Source organism: Glycine max, chromosome 19 (genome assembly GCF_000004515.6).
Source record: "Glycine max cultivar Williams 82 chromosome 19, Glycine_max_v4.0, whole genome shotgun sequence".
In the NCBI taxonomy this organism is placed as follows: domain Eukaryota; kingdom Viridiplantae; phylum Streptophyta; class Magnoliopsida; order Fabales; family Fabaceae; genus Glycine; species Glycine max.
The window spans coordinates 49,529,912-49,552,275 of NC_038255.2; the positions used below are offsets into that span (position 1 = coordinate 49,529,912).

Sequence of the window (22,364 nt, forward strand, 5' to 3'; positions counted from 1 at the left end):
AATTCAAGCCCCCAGTTTCATTTAGTACCTTGGAACTATACCATTTTGGTCATCTTGTAGTGTTGGTGCCCACAAATTAATTTATAATATAACCACAGCATGAGGAACCAAAATAATGCATATTTGACCTGAGTTTGGCAATCCACAGGGGAAGAAAAAAAAAAAACAAAGAAAGTTGTAAGACTTAGTCCCACACCGGAAGGAACATGCATGCACTAAGTCGGAGACAGTACAAATAAGGACCAACCAGCAACCTAAAACATACTTACCTGGATGGGGTCAATGGATGATCAAGAAGGTCCATGGCCTAGGTTGGTGACCTCCATTGCACTTAGGAGGGGTGCCCACCTAAGGTCTCCCCAAGTGGGAGAGCCTACATCATAATTTGTGCTAGTGGGGGCTTGCGTTCGCGCAGCCCCCTTCAATGAAAGTTCAACCCTTTTTCTTGATACTTTCAAGTAGTGTATGCTTTTAATATCTATTTGATGATAAATGAATTGTGGATATTTAGGTTTTATTATTTCTCTTTTGTTGACATGAACATTTTTATTATTGTACCACAATGGTCATAACCCCTGTTGTTTAGTTAAATGTATCTTCTCAGGGTTCTACTGAAAAGTGACATTTTTCAGCTCTATCAAATTTTAATCTGTGGTTTTTATTTTTGATTTTTGCGAATTTTAAAATCTGTTGTCTTCATATTTCCTAAACTGGGTTGATATTTAATTCAAAATCTCATAAATTTACTGAAACCAATTTCGTCATATATTGGAAATGTTATTAACTTGAATAAAATTACTTTTTATAAAGGATACAGGTATTGGCAGAAACGAAAAGAAAATCAATACCGCACAATCTATATATGTCACTCCTTTAATCCAACCCTATACCTCTTTTTATTTATGTCACTCCTTTAATCCAATCATATCATTATGCCTGTTTCATGTGTAACTTTTTTTTGGAACATCCTCTTAAGTTTTAAATACTCTAATTATCATTGTGCCTGTTTAATATGTAAGTTATTTTTTGGCTGTAATTTTACTTTCGATGAGGTTAAGGTGGGTAGGACGTCATCCTTGTGCTGTGATGGGTTTTTGCAGATTGTTTATATTATTGGTTCGGGTGTAGTCTGTGTAGATGAAGGCACATCTTGTGCTTTTATCTGGATTATTTGGGTTTAATGAAGTTTTAGTTTTTCCTTCCAAAGAAAAATATATCTGTAAGTTATCTTTTGGAATATAGACTGAAGCAAAATTTTCAAAGTTCATTCCAAAAGCATGTATCTTTAGGCTCCAACAACTATTGAAGTTCCTTTAAGAAAAAAAACAACTATGAAGTTACCATGAGTGCAAACCCAATGCCAATATACCAACTAGCGAGAATTGATACATCATCAAAGACGGAACTCGAATGAAATGTTGACCAAGGAAAAATTATGTAATCAAAATAAATGGTAACTTCTAAAAAATATTTATAAGCCTAAACTCAGTTTGGAAAAACAAAAGATAAAACTAAAACCCAAATTTTAGAATAATAATTAAATCCAACAATTAATATATTGATATGGATTAAAATATATTTTTCACCACAAAAAATGGATTAAAATATATTTAAGCCTTTGGAAAGAAAAAAAAAAAGCATGCCACATGTTAATAAGTAATAGTGTTTTCTCCATTACAAGTTTTAAGAAGCAAAATTTAACTAGTAAATAAAATAGTACAAGCATGAGTTCGCGGCATCATGATCTACAAATTATGAGCGAGTTTGAACATTTCAGCAAACTACTATATTTTTATTGAATCTTAGTCAATTAACAAGCAAACAGAAATCCTTTTTATTTTTTAGATCCATAAGAGAAAAAATATATACACAACCCAAGGACAGAATGCAACTTGAGAAGCAGCAAATGGCTCGTATGACTTGACATTCAAGGCTCAAAGACCAAGCTCTCTGCTTCTCGCTTCACGGATTCAAAGAGCACAGACGATAGATAACGCTCTCCAAAACTTGGGAAGACCGCCTACTCAGGTTTTCAGTGGGCTAATTAGTGATGGAATATATATAGTAAATATAATAAGAACAAGTGCATCTATAACAACCAAATAATATCCTCATAGCTAATGCTAGAAGTTTCTGCCAATGATCAGCAATTAAAATGCAACTATTCTGAAAATCTTTGAGCACATTTATATTGATATCAAATCTAAAGCAGAACTAGCAATGACATTCACAGAAGAAAATTTGATGCCAGATGACAGCAGACAAACTTACAACAATGAGTTTTCCAGCATTTTCTGGCCTCTTCGCTATCTTAACTGCAGCAGCTGCAGCAGCACCAGATGATATTCCCACCTGTGATATTTATAATACAAACAGAATAGCATTAAAAATACTGCCTCCTCCTGACGCCATCCATGGTATCACCAAAGTACAGTTCAAATCATGCAACTAAAAAAAGATGATGCAAGCCAAGTCATGAGAAGAGGTAAGCCCATTGACAAACCGATAATATCTTTTCAGGTGAACTTACCAGTAAACCTTCTTTCAATGCAAGAAGCTTAGCAGTTTCAATAGCTTCTTCACTTGAAATCTAAAATCACAAACAAACATAAGATAACTTTTAGAATGCATGGATAAATTATCATGATTCTTGGTTAGTGATGTATCCTCCCATAAAAGTATTTAATAACACTTCTAGCCTTCAAGTTCCACTACACCAAGTAGTGAGGGGAAACTGATAATAGAACAGATTGCATACTCTGATACTCATACTAATAAAAATTAATTTCTCCTTAAATAATTCAAAATTTATTCACAACAGTTTAGATGACACTTAATAGTAGCACTAGAATTGAAATTTTGATTTGTTTATACAGTCTAGACAACATGTTTTGCATGCATGCAAAGTACAAAATTGGATTTGGCAAACAATAAATACATTAGGTGCAAGAATGGAGGCACACCATATTATCATACAATTCAAAAAATAATCTCTTTAATTAAGCACAAATAAACTTATCGAAAAGTTTTGTGGCTTACTTGAACAACTTCATCAAGTAAATCAACATCCAGAACACCAGGGATGAAGCCAGCACCAATTCCTTGGATCTTATGAGGGCCTTATATCCATTCAACAACCATGCATTTGTCAGGGGAAAGGTACACAACAGGAGGCAGGCATTTGATAAATGTACACAAAAGCACACATAAATGTTCATTAAGAACGTGCAGGAATAATATCACCAGTTCAATAATAGTAAATGACAAAGCACACATTCCTTTAAATATAGGAAACTAAGTTCAACAACAGTTTCCGTAAGAATGAGAAACCCAACGATCTTGTAAGAAGAATTTTATATACCCTTGAATATACCAACTTTGTTTTATATTATTGGATTCTCCAAGCAAATTTCAAAGCATGTAGACAGAACCAAACCAACTCTAGATAATAAAATATAATATCGGTATATGGTGAGTAATAATGTGTTACAAAATACAAAGAACTATCCCTTATTTGTACTAGTATTAGACTCTTAATCCTAATTAAACAAGCAAACAAATCATGAAATATGGAAATTGGAAACCACTCATAAGATATCATCTAATATACTTTAAAATATTCTAGGATACAACAATAAGATTAGGAGATATTTTCTAGATATTCTAACAGGTGTGATAATCAGAGAAAGTTGCCCTGAAAACACATAAAAAATCAATACTCACCGGGTTTTCCTCCAGACAGTATTGGACTTTCTACTGGTTCAATGCCATATAGCTAAGTTAAAAGAAAAAAAGAAAAAATCATAAAGAATACAGCGGGAACATTAGAAAGATTAACACACCATGAGAAAATTAAATGCCTAACCTTTATATCAGGATTCTGCTCTTTCAGATATTTTCCAGCACCTGTTACTGTACCTCCAGTCCCAATCCCAGAGACAAGAGCATCAACCTTCCCACTAGAGCCCTTCCAGATCTCTGGTCCAGTGGTTTCATAATGGACCTAAGAATAGGAGGAAGGAGAAAATGTCTGAATACTCTTCAACAGTTCAACCAACTGATTTTCCAAACAAAGCACTTTGACACAATACCTTTGGGTTGGCAGGATTTTCAAATTGCTGAAGCATATAAGAATTGGGAGTCTTATCCCTTATCTCTTCTGCCTTCTGAACAGCTCCTTTCATACCCTTGGCGGGATCAGTGAGAACTAACTCAGCTCCAAAAGCACGAAGAATGGTTCTTCTTTCAAGACTCATCGAAGAAGGCATGGTTATAATAAGTTTATAACCCTTAGCAGCTGCCATGAATGCCAAACCTATGCCAGTGTTTCCACTGGTAGGTTCAATGAGGACACTCTAATAACATGAACAACAGTAAACCATATTAATACCCTAGTACAGAGTAATAATTAAGCTTGCTTGAAGATAACTATGCAATGATAATGAATTGGTTAAGTGTCTTATAGAACCACTCCCATGTTCACATTTTAAAATCAAAAGCATGATGATGTCAATATCAATAAGCATTAAACAATTACTCATACAATACAGCCACAAAGAATAAATAGAATGAAATTTTGATGCAATATGAAAGGCAGGTGCATTCAAGATGAATTCAAATATGCAAGGAAAGGACAATCTAAAGCAAGAACTAACTTCACCCGGTGTGATGAGTCCTTTCTCCTCAGCGTCTACAATCATGCTATATCCTATCCTGTAGGAAAATAAACAATTATATTTATTACATAAGCTTTTTGCATGGCATAAGAGACTCGGGCATCAATCATACAATGTCTATGCCAAAAATGTTATCAATCTAAGCAATTTAAAAAGGGTGTTGTGAGCATAAACAGGCAAGCATCAAACCAAAAGTAAATGGTTAGATGGAGTTTCACCCGCTCACATTCCAATACAAGAATGAAGAAATTTATATACGGATATACCTGTCTTTGACACTGGAGCAAGGTTCCATCATTTCAAGCTTGGCAGCAACTTTGGCAACACAACCATCCACGATGTGGTTGAGATATACCAATGGAGTTTTGCCAATTAACTGCACATTTTAAAAATGAATTCAAAACGTACAGCGAGTTAAATTGCTTCATCATGGAGACAAAAAGGACAGCGTTGAACATGACTTACTTCAGTCACATCTTTTGCAATGTTTGACTTCTCAGCCGCCATATTAAGCAAAGTACTGCAAAATCATAAAAAGGGTTCAAAGATTCTGGTAATTACAAACAGAAAGACATAAAATCATCATAAATCAATTTATCCTGACTTGTATTGATTGAGTTGACTTATCCTGTGACGAAAAACAGATCATCAAGAATATGCAATTTTCCATTTAGAATTCCATTTGCATTGGTATTTTCTTTCTTCCCGTAAATACAAATACCAAAGACATCAAAACTGGCCAATTAAGAAACAGAACATGACCTCTATAGTAAAGGGTGGGGATCAGATAGAAAATAAAACAAAATAGTTCACGCCTCAGATTGACCTGGGAAACTTATTGTACTCATGTTTCAAAATTATTACTAGTTGAAAAACTAGAATTCTTGTTCGTGTGTCATGAGTCGATCCACTAGGGGAAAGAAAAAACAAATATGTAGCAAGAATAAGATAAATAGATGAACCCCTGAAGCGAAGTTCAAGCTTCAAAATCAGAGGTCAACAGAGTTAAAAACACTTGATCATCAATAAACTAATCCAGGAGAAAGGTACATAAAATTCGGGTATCTATCTGACAATGTAAGCGCTAAAGATTTTGAGGCAGAGGATATGAAAAAACGGATAAAAAGCATACAGAAAAAGGAGTTAACTGTTACAGAGATACAAAGCAGAAGCAGAAGCAAAAGCGGAAGAGAGAAAGTGAGAAAGATAAAAAAAAATAAAAATGGTTACTACAATGCAATTGGAAAATTGAGTGTAGCGAGTAAGAAAATGGAATGGGAAGGCTCACCCAGTGAGTCGGCGCAGCACAACCTTATCCGAGCAACGCGCGTTTCTGATAAGAGAAGAAGATTCAAGATAGAGAGAAGAGGACGAGAACTTCTATGAGCTCTTTCTGCTTCGTTTGGATGGTCTGATTCTGATATTTCCGAATAGCAAATGGAGCAATGGGATTTTAATCTGTCACGTCTTTTTTGTTTTTTTTTTTTGTTTTGTCTTGTTCTTTTGGTCTTTGGTCTGCTTTGCGTATTTTGTTTCTTGTTTCGAATTTCCAACGTTAATTTGGAAAATAGAAGTACAAGACAAAAATCAAACTCCACTGCGTTAAATGCCAACCTAAAGAATAAAGATTTTTTCATTTTTTTCCAATTATTGAAATAATAATTTGTAAAATCAATATTATGCAAAAACAAAAAGGACTGGCACGTGCAACTCCCTATAAAAAACTATGACGTGAATTCGTATCTTTGATGTAATTACACCATTTTTTTGTTTTATAATTATAATAAACAGCTCAAGTTCACCGTATTTCTGCAATGACGTGGTATATCATATAGCGTGTTTGGATTTGAGTCTATCATCACATCCACGTTTTCTAATAAATCCACGTCCAAAAGCCTCAAATGACGCAAAAGCAAGTATATTTTGCTTCAAGTTTATTCTCGTCCAGAACAGGAAACCCCCATTCAAACATGCTAATAAACTAATAAACTAATGCCTTGAGACAACGCGGGAAAAAAATTGAAGTCTTGTATCCATTCAATTGAGAAATAGTTTCAAAACTATTCGTTATGGTAATTGAGAAATAGTTTTAAAATTAGCACCAAATTAACGAACTACTCGAGGCTAAGCTTTCCCTGCACCAAATTAATGATTTTGTTTACATGCAATTTGATATTGATGAATGTTGAAACTTTTTATCTGTGGGCAATGGGGCATGGTTTGCTGGTCGATAAGATTCAATCGAGCGTGACAGATGCCAAAGACAAACAAAATCCATAGTAAAATTATTTTGACTTTCTAATTAGTGATGGAATGGACAAAAACTCGTGATTAGTGTGGAGGGGAAGTCTCCATATTATATATTTTTATATAAGTGTAAAGTGAAGTCTCACACATCTGGAAGTAGAAAAGTTAAGTATCATATAAGTATAAAAAAAATTCATAAATTTTGACAAAATTTTAAGTTAAAATGTGTTATCAAATTTTCTTATGTAATTGTTGTTCATTGGTGTAAACACTTAATTGGAAAGCAATAACCATGTTTCTAATCCTCCGATTTACCAACAAAAGTTGACAAAAAAGAATTATAATAAAAAAATACAGAAGAATAGTTTTTTTTATTCACCTATATACATGCCGATAGAAAACTAAACATATACTTTGGAACAAAGAATGATCGAGGGTTCGAATTCCTCTCTCTCCTCTTTCTCGGCGAATAAATTTGTAATTAGATAGAAACTAAGAAAAAAAGAAAAGAAATTCTTAGTTAAATACAATCCGCTTAATTTGTTGTCAAGTTGCTTCGTGTGATTGTTATTTAGTGGGGGTAAATCTACTCCTTATTTACTCCCCAACAAATATCTGTTATTTTTTCCCTTAAACTTAATAATGTATATACACGTTATGCTCATATAATAACTACTAGCTATGATAATGTTTATTCAGTAAGTCCCTTAACAGCTAATAATAAGTATTTAAAAATAACAAACGTGTAGCAGGCGCTCCGGTTGATTATTTTTATTCTCCACTTCGTCGCTGTTCATTGTCTAACAAGTCGCTCCAAACATAACTTGTAATAATTATTGGAAGAAAAAAACGCAGAATTCCATATTCTATGAGTAGAACAAAAGAAAGAAAAAGAGACAGCAGATTGCGACATTGGTGAGGAACCCATGCTTAGCACGTTATTAGATGAGAAGCAAGACAATTAAAATTAATAAATTTTAGTTAGAGGGTGCTGGAAAGAGAATATATTTAACATTCTTGTACATATTGTGTATAGGCAACTTTTAGGCCTATTGTTAGTAAACTTGTGCAAGGGCTACTTTTTAAATAAAAAAAAAAAAAGACCAATTACTACATTTGTATAGGGATTTCTTTTTTTCTTTTTCTTTTTTTGAATAAGCCAATAATTTGTACAGAATGTACAGGAGTTGTTTCTTTTGGATATACACGCGATGTTGGGCACAATATGTTGGTATCTTCATGAAAAGAGCTATATTTTATATGCAATTTGTGGGTGTCGTTGTTTGATAATTGTTTTGCATAATTTCATAGTAAAATCACCATTCAATGTGCCAAGCCAAATTTTAATACATCATCTTTTTAAAAAATGAAAATTAATGAATTTGATTTTCAAACTTTCAGTCGAACTTAATTTGTGAAAGGTACATAAAAAATAAAGGAAAAAGGTATATTTGGTCTTCAAACTTTTAGTAAAAGTTAATTTATCTTTGTATTTTTTAAATTAATGAATTTAATCCTTCTAATTTTAAAAAATATGTGAATTTAATCTCTCTTTACATTTAAATTTAACATTCAATGATGAATTTTTACCATTACAAAGTTTAAATTTTTTTTACTAAATTCATATATTTTTAAAAGTTAGTGGACTAAATTCACAAATATAAATATACATGGATTAAAACTAAATCTGACGAAAAGTTTGAGGACTCAAAATACATTTTTGAAGGGCTAAATGATTTTTTTTGGTTATTTTGTTTTTTTACTGATCTTTTATTTTAAAAAGTTTATTTTGATCATCGTTAACGCTATTCAGATTCTGACAGCTTTCAACTATTAAAAAAATTATTTTTCTCATATCTCCTTCTTCTTTCCACGGTTTTGGGCCACCATAGTGGCAGACTCTTTTCATTCTACACATGATAATGACTTTGACAACAAAATGAATACGTGTCGCGATGACATGTGACCATGTGTCGCAATGGACACAACTTGGATTGGGTAAAACACGAACATGGGAGAGCCACAATTAACTGTTTATTCAAAGTTGGGTTTTGTAGACCTGAGTCTTGGAGCGGATCCAATATAATCATTTTGCGTTTTGTAGAGATGAGTTTTGTAGATATGATACCAATTTCAAAATCTGGGTTCTGCTTTTGTAGATCTGGATTATCAAGATCTGACATCTCTCTTTTCTCAGCTTCTTCAACAACAGTGTACGACAGTGCGTGAAAGAGGATGTATGATGACAGATGTGTATCGATCGACGATGGTGCTAAAAGAACATGGGGAGAAGGGAAAGAAAATAAAAAGAAAGAGATATAAGTCTACAACTATGGTGGCCAAAATCGCCCAAGGGAGAAGAAAAGAAAAGAAGGAGAAAGATAAAAGTTTAAATACTAATTAACGATATTAACAAAGGTTGGAGAAAAATATATTTTATGACGATTAAAAAGGATCAATATTTAAATATAAATATTAATTAATGGTGTTAATTTTAAATTGATGAAAATATTGTTTTTAATCATTTAAAAAAAGATAAAGATACAAATAAATTTTTTAAAAGATAAAAAATTAAAATAAACCAAAAAGATTCTTTAGTCTTTTTTAAAAAAAATACAAATAAGAGGTGTTTAGGATTTTATTTTGGATGGATTTACTGTAAAAGCCGAAGCAGAGAAATAACCACCGGTTCGGTGAGGGCTCACTTAAACGGGGGCATTTTGGTCTATGAAATAAGGCGGCAAACGCAGCCGCCCGTACATTAAACGGCAACACAGATCTCCATCTCTTTTTTTATTTTTTCCTTCTCCATCTGTGTCTCTCCTCGTTTCCGAACCGGACTGAACCGAGCCGGAAATATGGGAGTGCCAGCGTTTTACCGGTGGCTCGCGGATCGGTACCCGCTCTCGATCACCGACGTCGTGGAGGAGGATCCCTCTGCCGGCGCCGTTGATGTGTCTAAACCTAATCCCAGTGGCATGGAGTTCGACAACTTGTACTTGGACATGAACGGCATCATTCACCCCTGTTTTCACCCTGATGGCAAGGTACCTATATGCTTCGCTTCACCTCACTTTCATTCTATTCACTTTTTTCTCGTGACTCAGAATATTGCAACCGATTAACCTATTATTCTGTTTATAGTATTAATATCTTCTTCATTGGCTGAAAAAAAGTCATTATGTACAATCTAATAGAAATAAGTAAAGAGCGCGGAAAATAATGACAGTGGACTTCTGAGATTTCTGTTTCAACTTCTCATTTCAAGTATTTGTATGGATTTCTTTATTGGATTTAGAGATATTGAGGCCGTATGTTCCTGAATTGGTTGTTGAAAACTTGTTTTAAAATTTGTTGCATTTGTAAATTGAGTTCCTGGTGCTTTTTGAAGAAATGGCATCATACATGATTATGTGAGTAGGGTCTAGGGTGAAACCTTATACAAAGCTGAATAGACTGTGGCAATTGGGATCTGTAATTTCTTTATTTTGTGTCTAAAAGGAAGTGATTTTTTTGTAAATTTGCATTTCTATTCTGTAAAGTGCCTGTTGTTGATTAATCTTTAAAATGCAGCCAGCACCCGCTACCTACGAAGATGTATTCAAATCAATCTTTGACTACATTGACCATATATTTTCATTGGTTCGCCCAAGGAAGCTTCTTTATCTTGCAATCGGTATGTTGCTTCTTCTTGTTATTGTATCTCTTGTCTATGGAGCACCAAGCATTTCCCAATACTTCATCGTACTTGCAGATGACACTCACGGAGGAAATAAGATTGACACTATTCCTCTTTGTAAACAATAAGCAACAATTATGATGGCAATGATTTATAATTTCTATTTTGTTTTTAGCAATGTCCCAAAAGCATGCTCGTTGTTTGGATTTGTGGAATGCATTTATCATATCCTATATATTTGTGCCATAACTCCATATCATATTTGTGTGTCATAGTCTCTCATTGTGGACAATCTGCCAGACAGCTCCTTTAAGTTATAAATCCATTTGATTCCTAACTTCTCATTATGCCTTCTATTTCTTTTCGATGATTAGTAACTTTTGGCACACTCCTGTATGGTTGTACATTCAAAATTTAGTGCAAGTATTTTCAAGTAAAAGACTCAGATAAGTGTTTGTAAAACAGAATAGCCAATATGGAAAGATAGAACTTTTAAAAATCCAAATTTTGGAAGGTTGTAATTTTTTTTGTTTGAATTGTTATGTTATTGTATGTTTGGTTTAACTTTGAATCACTTCCTCATTCCTACCATTTCTTTCCATATGTTTCTTGCCCCTTAAGATGGTGTTGCACCAAGAGCCAAAATGAATCAACAACGTTCACGGCGTTTCCGAGCCGCAAAAGATGCAGCTGAGAAAGACGCAGCTGAGGCTGTAAGAATATGAACATGCTCCTGTTTACAATGATCTCCTGATATTTCTGTTACGAAGTTTGAATACAATGTGATGTTGTAGGAAGCTGAAATTGAAAGACTTAGGGAAGAATTTGAGGGTGAGATGAAACTCTTGTCTTCTAAAGACAAGCCAGAGACTTATGATTCAAATGTCATTACCCCTGGCACTCCATTTATGGGAGTGCTGTCAGTGGCTCTTCAGTATTATATACAGACTAGATTGAACTACAACCCTGGCTGGTGGAATACAAAGGTTGACCTTATCCTATTTATTCTTTGCCCCCTTGATCCATTCAATATTGGATATTCCTTCCTTGTGGAGTAATCCTGTTTATGTTCTTTTCCCATATTGTAAATGTATCTGGTTTTCAGAATATTTTGTCTCTGTATATTTATTTATGGAGCTGCATTCGGTATTTTTTGAAGGTTATACTTTCTGATTCAAATGTTCCTGGTGAGGGAGAACATAAAATAATGGATTACATACGATTACAGCGTAACCTTCCTGGGTTTAATCCAAATACTCGTCACTGTTTGTATGGATTGGTCAGTTTTTGTCTGATTTTGAAATTTTCAATTTATCTGAGGTTGGTGTATTTATCCTTTCCTTGATTTTTATATGGTGTGATGACATTGATCTTTAATTCAGGATGCTGATTTAATTATGTTGTCCTTAGCCACACATGAGGTTCATTTCTCAATATTGAGGGAGGTTAGTTTCCAGTTTACAAATTGTCATGGTGATTTTAGTTCATTGATTCCAATAGATTACCCTGATGATTAATTACATGTTTGAACAGGTAATCACTTTCCCTGGACAACAGGAGAAGTGTTTTCAGTGTGGCCAACTTGGCCATTTTGCAGCTGAATGTCGTGGTAAGCCAGGTGAGAAAGCTGAGGACTGGAATCCAGTTGATGATACCCCAATTCACAAGAAGAAATATCAGGTTGGATATTGGAATCCAGCATGTTAGGCTGAATATTCATTTTTCGTCTGTTAATTTTTTATATTTCAAACTAAAACCTTGCATGTACAGTTTCTTAACATCTGGGTGCTGCGTGAATATTTGCAATATGAAATGGAGATTCCCAACCCTCCTTTTGAGATTGACTTTGAACGCATAGTGGATGATTTTGTATTTCTATGCTTCTTTGTTGGCAATGACTTTCTTCCACATATGCCAACATTAGAGATCCGTGAGGTAAGCATCTGGAAGGCACCATGTTATATTGAGATGTAGCTTGAAACAGGAAGTATGCCAGTGCTATCAGCTTCTCGTTTTTTCTGAATGATTTTTTTTTAAGAAAAGCATGCTCATTCTATCCCCTTTTACCTGCATATCATCCTGTCTACCTAAATGTCAATGTTGTTCTCTTTGATAAACTTTTTACTGTTTCAGGGGGCTTTAAATTTATTGATGCATATTTACAGAAAAGAATTCACCGCCATGGGTGGTTATCTTACTGAAGCGGGTGAGGTAAATTTCTTTTTTTTCTTAAATTCAATTAATTCGTGTGTGTCTTTTTGTATGTTTTTGTAAAGCTGTGATGTGTTCTGGTATGTGACTGAATCTTTTTTAGCAATCATCTTCCTTCAATTTGCTTGTCTTATCTCTTAAGTCATCCATCTGGAATTTTGTTTCTTCAATGACTGTTGTAATATGGTGAACACTCTAGGTTTTCTTAGAGAGAGTAGAACATTTTATTCAGTCTGTTGCTGTTCATGAAGATCAAATATTTCAGAAACGAGTTCGGATTCAACAGGTATTGTGATTTTTGTGTTTTGACTATCCCTCTTTGGAACGAATAATTATCATTAATTCTTAAACTTCTGAACCCTCTGGAGTTTTGGACCAATCATATTCAATAATTGTCAGAGTTCTACTTATTTTCATGGTTCTGTATTTAGAGATGGGATAGCTTGCTTAATGCATTGTAAGAAAGCTTTTCTATCAATATTGATGGGGAAAAATCTTTCATTCCATTCCGTTTTACATTCTGTATATTTTGGTCCATTGTTTCTGTTGAAAATTTCTAACTGAAGCATCACAATTTTATTCCCTCATCCGTGATTTGTGCTTCCTATTTGAACTTTGGAATTAAGTTATTTGGTAAGAAGACTTGAAACAACACTGCTTCATGTCATTTAAAGTCATATTGAGCATATATGGGGGAACTAAATTGGCTTTGGGTACTCCACAGATTAAATAATTATAAAAGGGGTATAAACTGTAGCTGAAGCATGAATTTGATATGGCTGTATCATACTTAATTTGGGAGTGGAGTTCTCCTCTAATTTCTGGTGAATAAAGGAAATGACTTGTAAGTAAAATTCAGTGGTTAGGCAAATTTTGGTCAGGATGTACAGAATTATTGGGGACCTTATCCAATGAGAAGTTCTAGGGGACAATTCCTTAATCCTTGTTCCACTATACTAGGGTCTAGGTATAGTGTCTCCCTCTAATTCGTAACTCTCAACTTTGGTGGTTACTTGTTACTGACATGCAAGTTCCCAAGTCAACACCAGCATGGATACTATTGTATTTGGTACCCTTTGTTTCTTCTTCTCTCATATGTACTGTTCTGAAAGGAATTCTGATGTGGATGTATTGTGACATTAGACTTTACATCCTGGAGATGTCATTCACAAGTCTGTCTAATTAATTTCATGAACTGATATGATTGAGCTATATATTTCTTCCTGATATGCATTATTTGTGATTTGATTGTTTTTCAGGCTACAGAAATTAATGAAGAGATGAAAGCTAGGGCAAGAGGAGACATGCCTGGAGAACCACGTGCTTCAGTTTTGGACAAGGTTCAGTAATAAGATTTTTTGCCCAAATGTTTTTAATCATTTCGCTTGAATTTAGTATTTTTTGCTGACTTTTTTGGACCCCAAACCATAGTAATTCTAGTGGCTTCCCAAACATACATCTAGGGTAGCATGTCTGTGGGTTATGATGGGTAATTAAATTTGTTTTCTCATAGAATTATGATAATAAAAATTGTATTCTGACCTACAGAGTTGTATGTTTCTGTCTTTGCGGGAAGCTCGTCTCAATCCCAGCTCAGAACACAATATGGCGAGTTTGCTGTAAAATCACATGTTTTGACTGTACACACGCTGAGTTTGTGTGTTCAGAAGTGTGTTCTCACTTCTCAGAGAAGCTTGCCGTGTGTGTGGTTGGGACTTGGAAAAAATTCAGTCCAGCTCAATTTCTGAATCCTTGCTGAGTGGGGTGGTGTGGGTTCTTCAAACCCTTGCTGCCATTGTGTTGCTCAAAGCTTTGCTGCAACCTTGTGTGATTGGCCATGTGCTGGGATGTGCGACATTGTGTGATTGAATTTTGGGTTCCTTTGTTTCTCTATGGATGAGATCTGAGTGAGTTGCTTCTGAAGTTGCTTGCTGTTTTGACTGTGAACACGCTGAGTTTGTGCGTGTTAAGCAGTTTTTTTCTCATAAAGCTTGCTGTGTTTGTGTGGTTGGGACTATGAGAGAAAACCAAGTCAAGCTGAAAATATTTGAATCCTTGCTGAGTTGGTGGCGTGGGTTCCTCAAACCCTTGCTGCCATTGTATTGTTCAATACTTCCCCAGAACTCTTAGAATTCAGGCTTAGGGCATAACTTTACCCTACAAAACCACTTTGTAAGGCGAGGATTGCCCAAGCTTGATAAGCTCTATTTAAGTCATATCTCTAGTCGATGTGGGACTAAACACCAATTAAGGCAGCTTTCCAACTTCCACCTCACACACAGGGCTATGGGCATGGAGCATGGCAATACGGGTGGCCCAACAATGGATCAAGGATAAACTCTAATATTATCTTAGAATTTGGATTTAGGGCCTAACTCAATCCCACAAAACTGGCTTGTATGGTGAGGATTAGCCAAGCTTTATAAACTCTGTTTAAGCCATATCTCTAGGGTGATGTGACTCATGTAAGACTAAACACACCCCCTTGAGACTGCAATTAAGACAGCCCCCAGGAGGGGTGACCAAAACTAAGATGGCTTCCTAATAGCAACCTTGTGTGATTGAATGTGTGCTAGGATGTGTGTCATTTTGTGATTGAATTTTGGGTTCATCTGGGTGGGTTGCTTCTGTAATTACTATCTTCCTCTGTTTCCATTGTTGTATGATGGTTTGTGGTTGTGCTCAGTTTTTGTGCTCTGCTGGTCTGTGGGTGATCAATGATGCGGTTCCAACTTCCTGCCATTTAATTTCAGTTTTTATCATATTAAAATTGTTGTCAGGAAGCCTTGTAAAGCTTGTAGTAACTTTAAAAACTTACGTCTGTTATGTATTTTGAGAAAATACTTAAATAGTAGTTGCGAGTTTTATTTTTTTGTTCCTATTCTTTGTTTTATTTTTGTATCTATACATATATTATATTATTCTATATAATTTTATATATAACAGGTAAGTTCTACCTCCCTTGTCTGATCCTTGGTGGGATCTATTGTTTTGGTAACCTTTGGAAGTAAGGCTGCAGAGCTCTTGATATTACTTATAGTTTGCCTTGTTGCATTTATGACTAACCAATCATGGGGGAATCTGATAAATTTTAGTAGCCATGTTGAAGGGTTTATACTTGTACTTCTGTTTTATCCCCCATTGTTATATAAAACAAGAACTGCATGGGCAGTGCTGGAAACAACTTCAACATCTGCCTACATAAAAAGAGTTTGTGTCAGTGTGTGTCTGTGACTGTTGATATCAATTTGAAGTTAACTGTTCCCTAATTTAACTGTTTGGATGCATGAAGAAAATGTTTTCTTTGTCTCTCTTCTAAAACAACTTGGTTACTCTTTTACTTTTCTCATGTGTTTTCTTTTAGTGGGTACAACTGATGATAACTTTTACTTTCGCAACTAGAATTTGTCTTTTTAAAATTAAATGTTCCTTTTGTTAGTTGAAAGTAGCTAAAAGGTCCTGGGTTAGAAGGATTCATGATTTTTATGGTTAGATACAATACATGTAAAGTGATCCCTGAATAGGGACACTTTGCCAATGTCAGACTACATGAAATCCAATAGTGAGAAAATTTATAAACAACATAGTGTTTGCTATTTTTTCAGGTTAAGTTAGGAGAGCCTGGATACAAGGAAAGGTATTATGCTGAAAAATTTGGTGCATTGGATCCGGAGAAGATTGACAAAATCAAGAAAGATACAGTATGTCCTGTCAGTATTCTTGGAATTGTTTGCTGTCACCTTCCTTTCTATACACATTCATGGCTTAAAATGGAAACAATTTCAAATGTACAAATCCATTGTTTAAGTTTTTCAATACTAAAAGTCAAGTGTCGTATTATCAGTGATAACATATTCAACTTTTGGAAAAGCACCTTAAATGAGTGTATAAGGGCCTGTTTACTTTGTGAAAATGTTTTCTATTTTCACTTTTAATTAAAAGAATGTTGCCTTATTATCACATGGTTTCCTGTTTTCAAAACTTTGTTTTCACTATTTCTTATATAAACTTTTTAAAACAGAAAACATCATGGGAAAAAAAAGGTGACAATTTTGTAATTAAAAGTGAAAGCAGAAAACAATTTTCTCAAACCACAGAACCGTTTTCTTTTTAAATGATATGTTAGGCACATGCTGTTAGTGTGTCTTGAACTCTTGATCTTACTATCTTCCTGTGTTTCACAAGAGGGAGTGTGCTTGTGCAGTTCCTCAATCTGTTATGCTCATGAGAGAATAAGGACCTCACACTGGTTGAAAATTTATGTTATGTTTTCCTCACGAATTGATTGGTGGTTTGCTTGATTTTATTTGTTTTTTCCTTCTTGTGGATGACTATTGTACCCAACTCCAATAATCTATGGTTTTCATATTCATACGTATTGCATAGAAGATAGCTTATGGTCTTGGTTTTCCTTGTAGGTCTTAAAATATGTAGAAGGCCTTTGTTGGGTTTGTCGGTACTACTACCAGGGTGTCTGCTCATGGCAATGGTTTGTCGTGCTTTTACTAGTTAATAGACTACATTTGAACCCATTCATGCTATTTTCTGTTACTGGATTGATAAGCTGGTACATAAGTACATTTATGTTGGAAGCTGCCTTAATTGCAGCCTCATGGTGGTGTTTAGTTCCACGTTGACTAGATATATAATTAAATATAACTTATATAAGCTTGGGTAATCCTCATCTTACAAGCCATTTTTGTGGGGGTTGAGTTAGGCCTTAAGCCCCAACTCAAATACCCTTGGGTTCTAAATGCATTTTATCATGCGATAATGAACATACAATTTCCTATGTAATTAAATAACATTATTTCCAACAATGTGATTAGTAAAGTTTTGTTGGTTAACTAAACATTCAATTGTGGTGTGCCCAAAGCAATGGGTACAAGTGACTTTTCATACGGTTTTAGTAGAATGGAGGTTTAGTGATCATTCTGTCGCTTGAGTACAACAATTATTCCTCATTTGTGAATAACACTTTCTTCTGTTCCTTCTCCACATTGTGGCAAGATGATCCGAAAATTTTATGATACTTTGCATTAAGGGTAATAAGATAAATAAAATATACAGGGTTGATTATTTTCTTTCAAGAATGTCTTGCTTCACATATGTTCTTTTAGTAAGTTTCTCCTGCACTTTCTTATTCTCTTGGAACCTTGCATTACTGCTCAAAACTATTGAGCTTTCATTAAATTCTGTTATTATTTCAAAGGTGGTTGCTAGCAGGAACTTCTAATCATGATTTTATAAGGAGTGTAACAAGATATAATATGGACTGGATGCCTTGAGGGCTGGGATACAGGCTTTGATGTTTGAGTGGCTTTAAGATGATTGACATAAAATTCTAAGACTATTCTTCATTTTGGTTGAATTTATCACTCATGACTATTCTTCAATTTTTTCACTATTGTTTGTTCGTTCAGGTACTACCCATACCATTATGCTCCTTTTGCTTCTGATCTTAAAGATCTAGCTGATCTGGAGATAACATTTTTTTTGGGAGAACCATTTAAACCATTTGATCAGCTAATGGGGACCCTACCCGCTTCAAGGTTTTTTCACCTCTCCTGTCCTCAGATCTATCATATCATGCATCCTGTGCTGATGCTTGTTAAGTTCTTGTTACAGTTCAAGTGCACTGCCTAAAAAATATAGGGATTTGATGATTGATCCTTCATCATCTATTCTTCAATTCTACCCTGCTGGTGAGATCACTTGTCTGGTATCGACATATTTTGCTATATCTTATAGAGTTTCTAGAATTACTTGTATCACTTTTTGACAGATTTTGAGATTGACATGAATGGAAAACGATTTGCATGGCAGGTAATATAATTTTGTATTATGGTCTGTGTGTTTTTAATGTTTTATTAACGTTTTATAATGAACTGGGGATTAAGGTTACTGTTGGAAAACTTTCAGGGTGTTGCCAAGTTGCCATTCATTGATGAGAAGAAATTGCTTTCTGCCACAAGCAAGCTTGAAGCCACATTAACGGTCTGGAAATGTTTCTTATTTTTACTTTTCTGGGGGAGGGGTGTTGGTTGTTATGATATTTAGTTCTGGTCTATTACATTTGTGACTAACTATATAAGATTAGTGGTCCAACATTGTTGGCCTTCAAATTGCATCAAAGAATAAATTGTCAAAGAAGTTGACTGTTATGGTTTATCGAAATAGAAATTGTTGAATAGTTAAGTCATACCCCTCTGTTAATGCTGTTCCTTTTTGCACAATTATCCCAACTCTTTGCTGTGCAATTGCTGGAATTTTTATTTTGGTTTGAGCTGGAAATTTTTTTAGTCCGCTAGACATTTACAGCTGTTAATTTGAATCATATTTTTGCATCTGGGTGCTCGATTTCATTCACATTTGTTATGTTATGTGCAGGAGGAAGAACAGCTCCGAAATAGTAAGATGCTTGATTTGCTCTATGTCAGCAGTGCGCATAATTTGGCTCCACATATCTTATCATATTATCAATATTCTTGTCAATTGCCTCTGCATGAAAGACCTGCTCAACCAATTGATCCAAGAGTTAGGTTAGTGAATATGTTTGGTAATGGTCACCAGTCGTAATCATAAATATGTTTGGTAATTGTCATCAGTCATGTGTGTCTTCTTTTATTTATTAGCAGTGATGGTATGAATGGATATCTCTGGTTGTATGAAAGGAATGTGCTCAGAACCATTGTATCCTCTCCTATCAAGGGATTGCAAGACATTGAGTTTAATCAAGTTTTGTAAGTTTTGATCTTTAGACTTGCCTAATATTTTAAAATCATTGGATGAACTAATGTTGAGTGTTTCAAATTTCAGAAACATTACTTATCTTAATCCTCGTAAACATAGACATATTCCAAAAGCTCCGGATGGTGTACTAATGCCAAAAAAGGTTGGTGATACTGACTTCTCTTAGCATTTGACATTATTAATGGATACATCCTGTAGACGGAGCTTCATGATTCATTTGTTTAGGCTTAAGGGGGGCATTTGAAAGAGTTAATGTGGAGTTGATTTGAGGCCATGAAAATAGCTTGACTCCCGTAAATTCTTTTTAGCTTATTTCAATAAGCTTTTTAGTCTAGCTTATCAAAATAAGCTCTTTTTAGCCTATTCCAATAAGTTTCGTGGGCAAATTTATGGCATAAGCCTTTATGTGATAGGAGCTTATTAAACAAACGCCAAATTAAGCTTTACCTAAACACACCCTAACATGTGTTTTAAGTCCATCCAGATGGTTTTGATCCATTAAGTGGTGATGGGACAAATGGATCATTGCCACATGGCATAACCTGATATGTCACATCATCACTTAACAGAATAAAACTACCAGCAAGGACTACAAACTTGTATTTCCATGAAATCAATGATCTAATATATTTTTTTAGGAACCAAAGTTGAAAATTGGCTAATTTTTTAGAGATGGAAAACTTACTTAACCCCATTTATATATGTTTAGAATCAGATTCTTGTGTCAATAACATAGCTCAGATAGGTGCCATGACATTATTCATTTAATCAAATATTATATATTTTTGTTTGGTTTTTCAAAGAAAAATTATACTCCTTGTTTTCTTTTTATCTATGGTATAGATCTCATTTACTTTGACATTGGTTATGTATGCAGATATTAAAAGCCATTGATATTAAACCTTTTCCTGTGTTATGGCATGAAGAGAATAGTGGTCGGCGACAAGGCAGAGAAAGGTGAGAATCTATTCCTGAGGTTGTTAGATTGGTGTAGGATAATTTTCATGTTCTTTCTGTCTGGCATACAATCCACAACTGTTTAAATTTAATGTTCGATGTGGTAGTAGTACTGTTATTACTCACCACCTTATGTGGACAATTTTTTTTTTTGAGGAAATTGTCAATATTTACTTCAAGTAATTGTCCTGTGGTGAATATTTATTGAAGTATACTCAAAAAAAAAACACAGTATCGAGTAAATATACTCCAATAAATGTAGAAAATTCCATTTTGAGTGGGTTGTTAAGTTGTCAATGTCTTTCAAATTTTGCACGTGAAGTTTTTTATGCATGAAATCTGGTCTTTATGTGAGTGATAAGACAGAGACTTTGAAAGAGCTCTTACCTTTCTTGTGTGATGCATGCGACAGACAAGTACATGGAGCAATGGCTGGCCCTCAACTGGGAGAAGCAGCACATCGTCTTGTCAAGAACTCCCTTAACATTAAATCAAATAACATGCCGTATGGATCACCGGAGCAGTTTCCTGGCCATCATGCAATGAACCGGCTCAGATCAGCTGGCCCTTCTGGATATGGAAAATATTATGTCGAGGACAAAAGTGGTTATTACGGACAACAAAACAATCACCAGGGGATGATAACTAGGCCTAGATATCCGGTCTCATCTAATGGTGGAAATAATGAGAAACAGAATTTTAGGATACAGGATAGGTCACAGCATCATGAACAGTACTACAACGGGAGAACTGGGTTTCATACTATGACAATGGAGGAAGGTGCAAGACCTAGGCCATATGCAGTGCCTTCGCCAAGGACACAGGTGGTGATGTTATCGAGGTCACCCAATTCAGGGCCAACAACTAATGGACAACACCAATTTGTGCAGAACATGGGTCCTCCTATACCACCTCCAAATTGGATTACTAGAGCACCAGATACGAATGGAATATATGCTTGGCATCAAGAAACTGCATTGGGAGGAGCTTATGATAAGCAGCACATAAAGGTGTACCAAGCTAAAACTCGACAACCCCAAGACATGCCAGAGTACGGGAATCAATAGTGACTGCTGTGGATTTTATTTGCCTTGTGCCCTCTTCCATTTCTCAGACTGATTCTCAAATCGGAGCTCATCCAAGTTCAACAATGGAGTTGGAGGGGGCAATTGTTTGATACAGTAATGCAATAGGCAGACAAATGCTTATTGAAGCTATGGATGACACTAATCTGCAGTGAAGGTGCTGCTAAGAATTCTGATCTGCCTTCACTAGACACGGGCACTTCATTGATACACTTCATTGATAGTTGTCCAGGCTATACCAATTGGAAACGTGCGAGAGCTATATTCACAATATTCTTGCTTTTCAAGTTCTAAACAAATACTCGTGAAATATTGTAAAAATTTGTATTTGTTGATTTTGCTGTCCGCGGCATGAGTAGGGTATAGCATGTATTAAATCCCGCTGCGCTCAGTGGCATTTGTATTTATCATATGTACCATATTTGACTTGAATAGACAATCGTAAATTTGTAGTTAGAAAAAACGTTTTGTTTCATTTGTTTTTCATTTTGTCCAAATTTAACCCTGAATGCCAATTTCTTATTTAAATTTCATATTTCTCTTTTTTAATTTAATGTGTATAAAACTTCAATTTTTTTAAGAATGAATTTTGTCCCACCAAGCTGTGTTTTTTACTTAAATATTGTTCATTTGAAGACAAATTTCCATTATTTTTTAAGGCTGATTTCAAGTATTTAAAAGAGGTAATTTTGTATTAAGAAATAAAATCTACAAAAAAAGTATATTTTATTGTTTATAAAAGTTGTTATTTTTAAA

At 34.7% G+C, this 22,364-nt stretch overlaps 2 protein-coding genes and 1 non-coding gene across 4 annotated transcripts; 2 read left to right on the forward strand and 1 right to left on the reverse strand.

Annotated features, from left to right (window-relative positions):
* The first annotated feature begins 261 nt into the window (after positions 1–261).
* On the forward strand, positions 262–422 carry LOC113000635 (U1 spliceosomal RNA). Its single transcript, XR_003265960.1, has one exon. It is a non-coding gene; the product is annotated as a U1 spliceosomal RNA (small nuclear RNA).
* Positions 423–1,627: 1,205 nt separating this feature from the next.
* Positions 1,628–6,104, reverse strand: LOC100794958 (cysteine synthase-like). The gene is made up of 11 exons (NM_001289249.2): positions 5,965–6,104; positions 5,142–5,196; positions 4,943–5,052; positions 4,656–4,713; positions 4,092–4,355; positions 3,866–4,003; positions 3,724–3,775; positions 3,040–3,119; positions 2,531–2,590; positions 2,272–2,352; positions 1,628–2,020 (listed from the first exon to the last, which is right to left on the reverse strand). Exons 2-11 carry the CDS (start codon positions 5,181–5,183, stop codon positions 1,928–1,930), a joined length of 978 nt encoding a protein of 325 aa, NP_001276178.2. The 5' UTR covers positions 5,184–5,196; positions 5,965–6,104; the 3' UTR covers positions 1,628–1,927.
* A 3,445-nt stretch (positions 6,105–9,549) lies between these two features.
* LOC100793385 (5'-3' exoribonuclease 4) lies at positions 9,550–21,943 on the forward strand. Of its 2 annotated transcripts, none has more exons than XM_006604774.4 (22): positions 9,550–9,970; positions 10,497–10,599; positions 11,224–11,315; positions 11,397–11,588; positions 11,762–11,881; positions 11,985–12,047; positions 12,136–12,282; positions 12,373–12,537; positions 12,736–12,813; positions 13,013–13,099; positions 14,073–14,153; positions 16,419–16,514; positions 17,232–17,302; positions 18,237–18,365; positions 18,442–18,518; positions 18,599–18,639; positions 18,736–18,810; positions 19,204–19,355; positions 19,449–19,556; positions 19,633–19,708; positions 20,444–20,523; positions 20,936–21,943. In XM_006604774.4, the coding sequence occupies exons 1-22, from the start codon at positions 9,782–9,784 to the stop codon at positions 21,588–21,590; spliced, it is 2,877 nt and encodes a 958-aa protein (XP_006604837.1). In that variant the 5' UTR covers positions 9,550–9,781; the 3' UTR covers positions 21,591–21,943. The 2 variants fall into 2 exon arrangements, with proteins under 2 accessions (XP_006604837.1, XP_003554686.1); XM_003554638.5 differs by having other exon boundaries at positions 9,556–9,970; positions 19,452–19,556.
* The last annotated feature ends 421 nt before the right edge of the window (positions 21,944–22,364 follow it).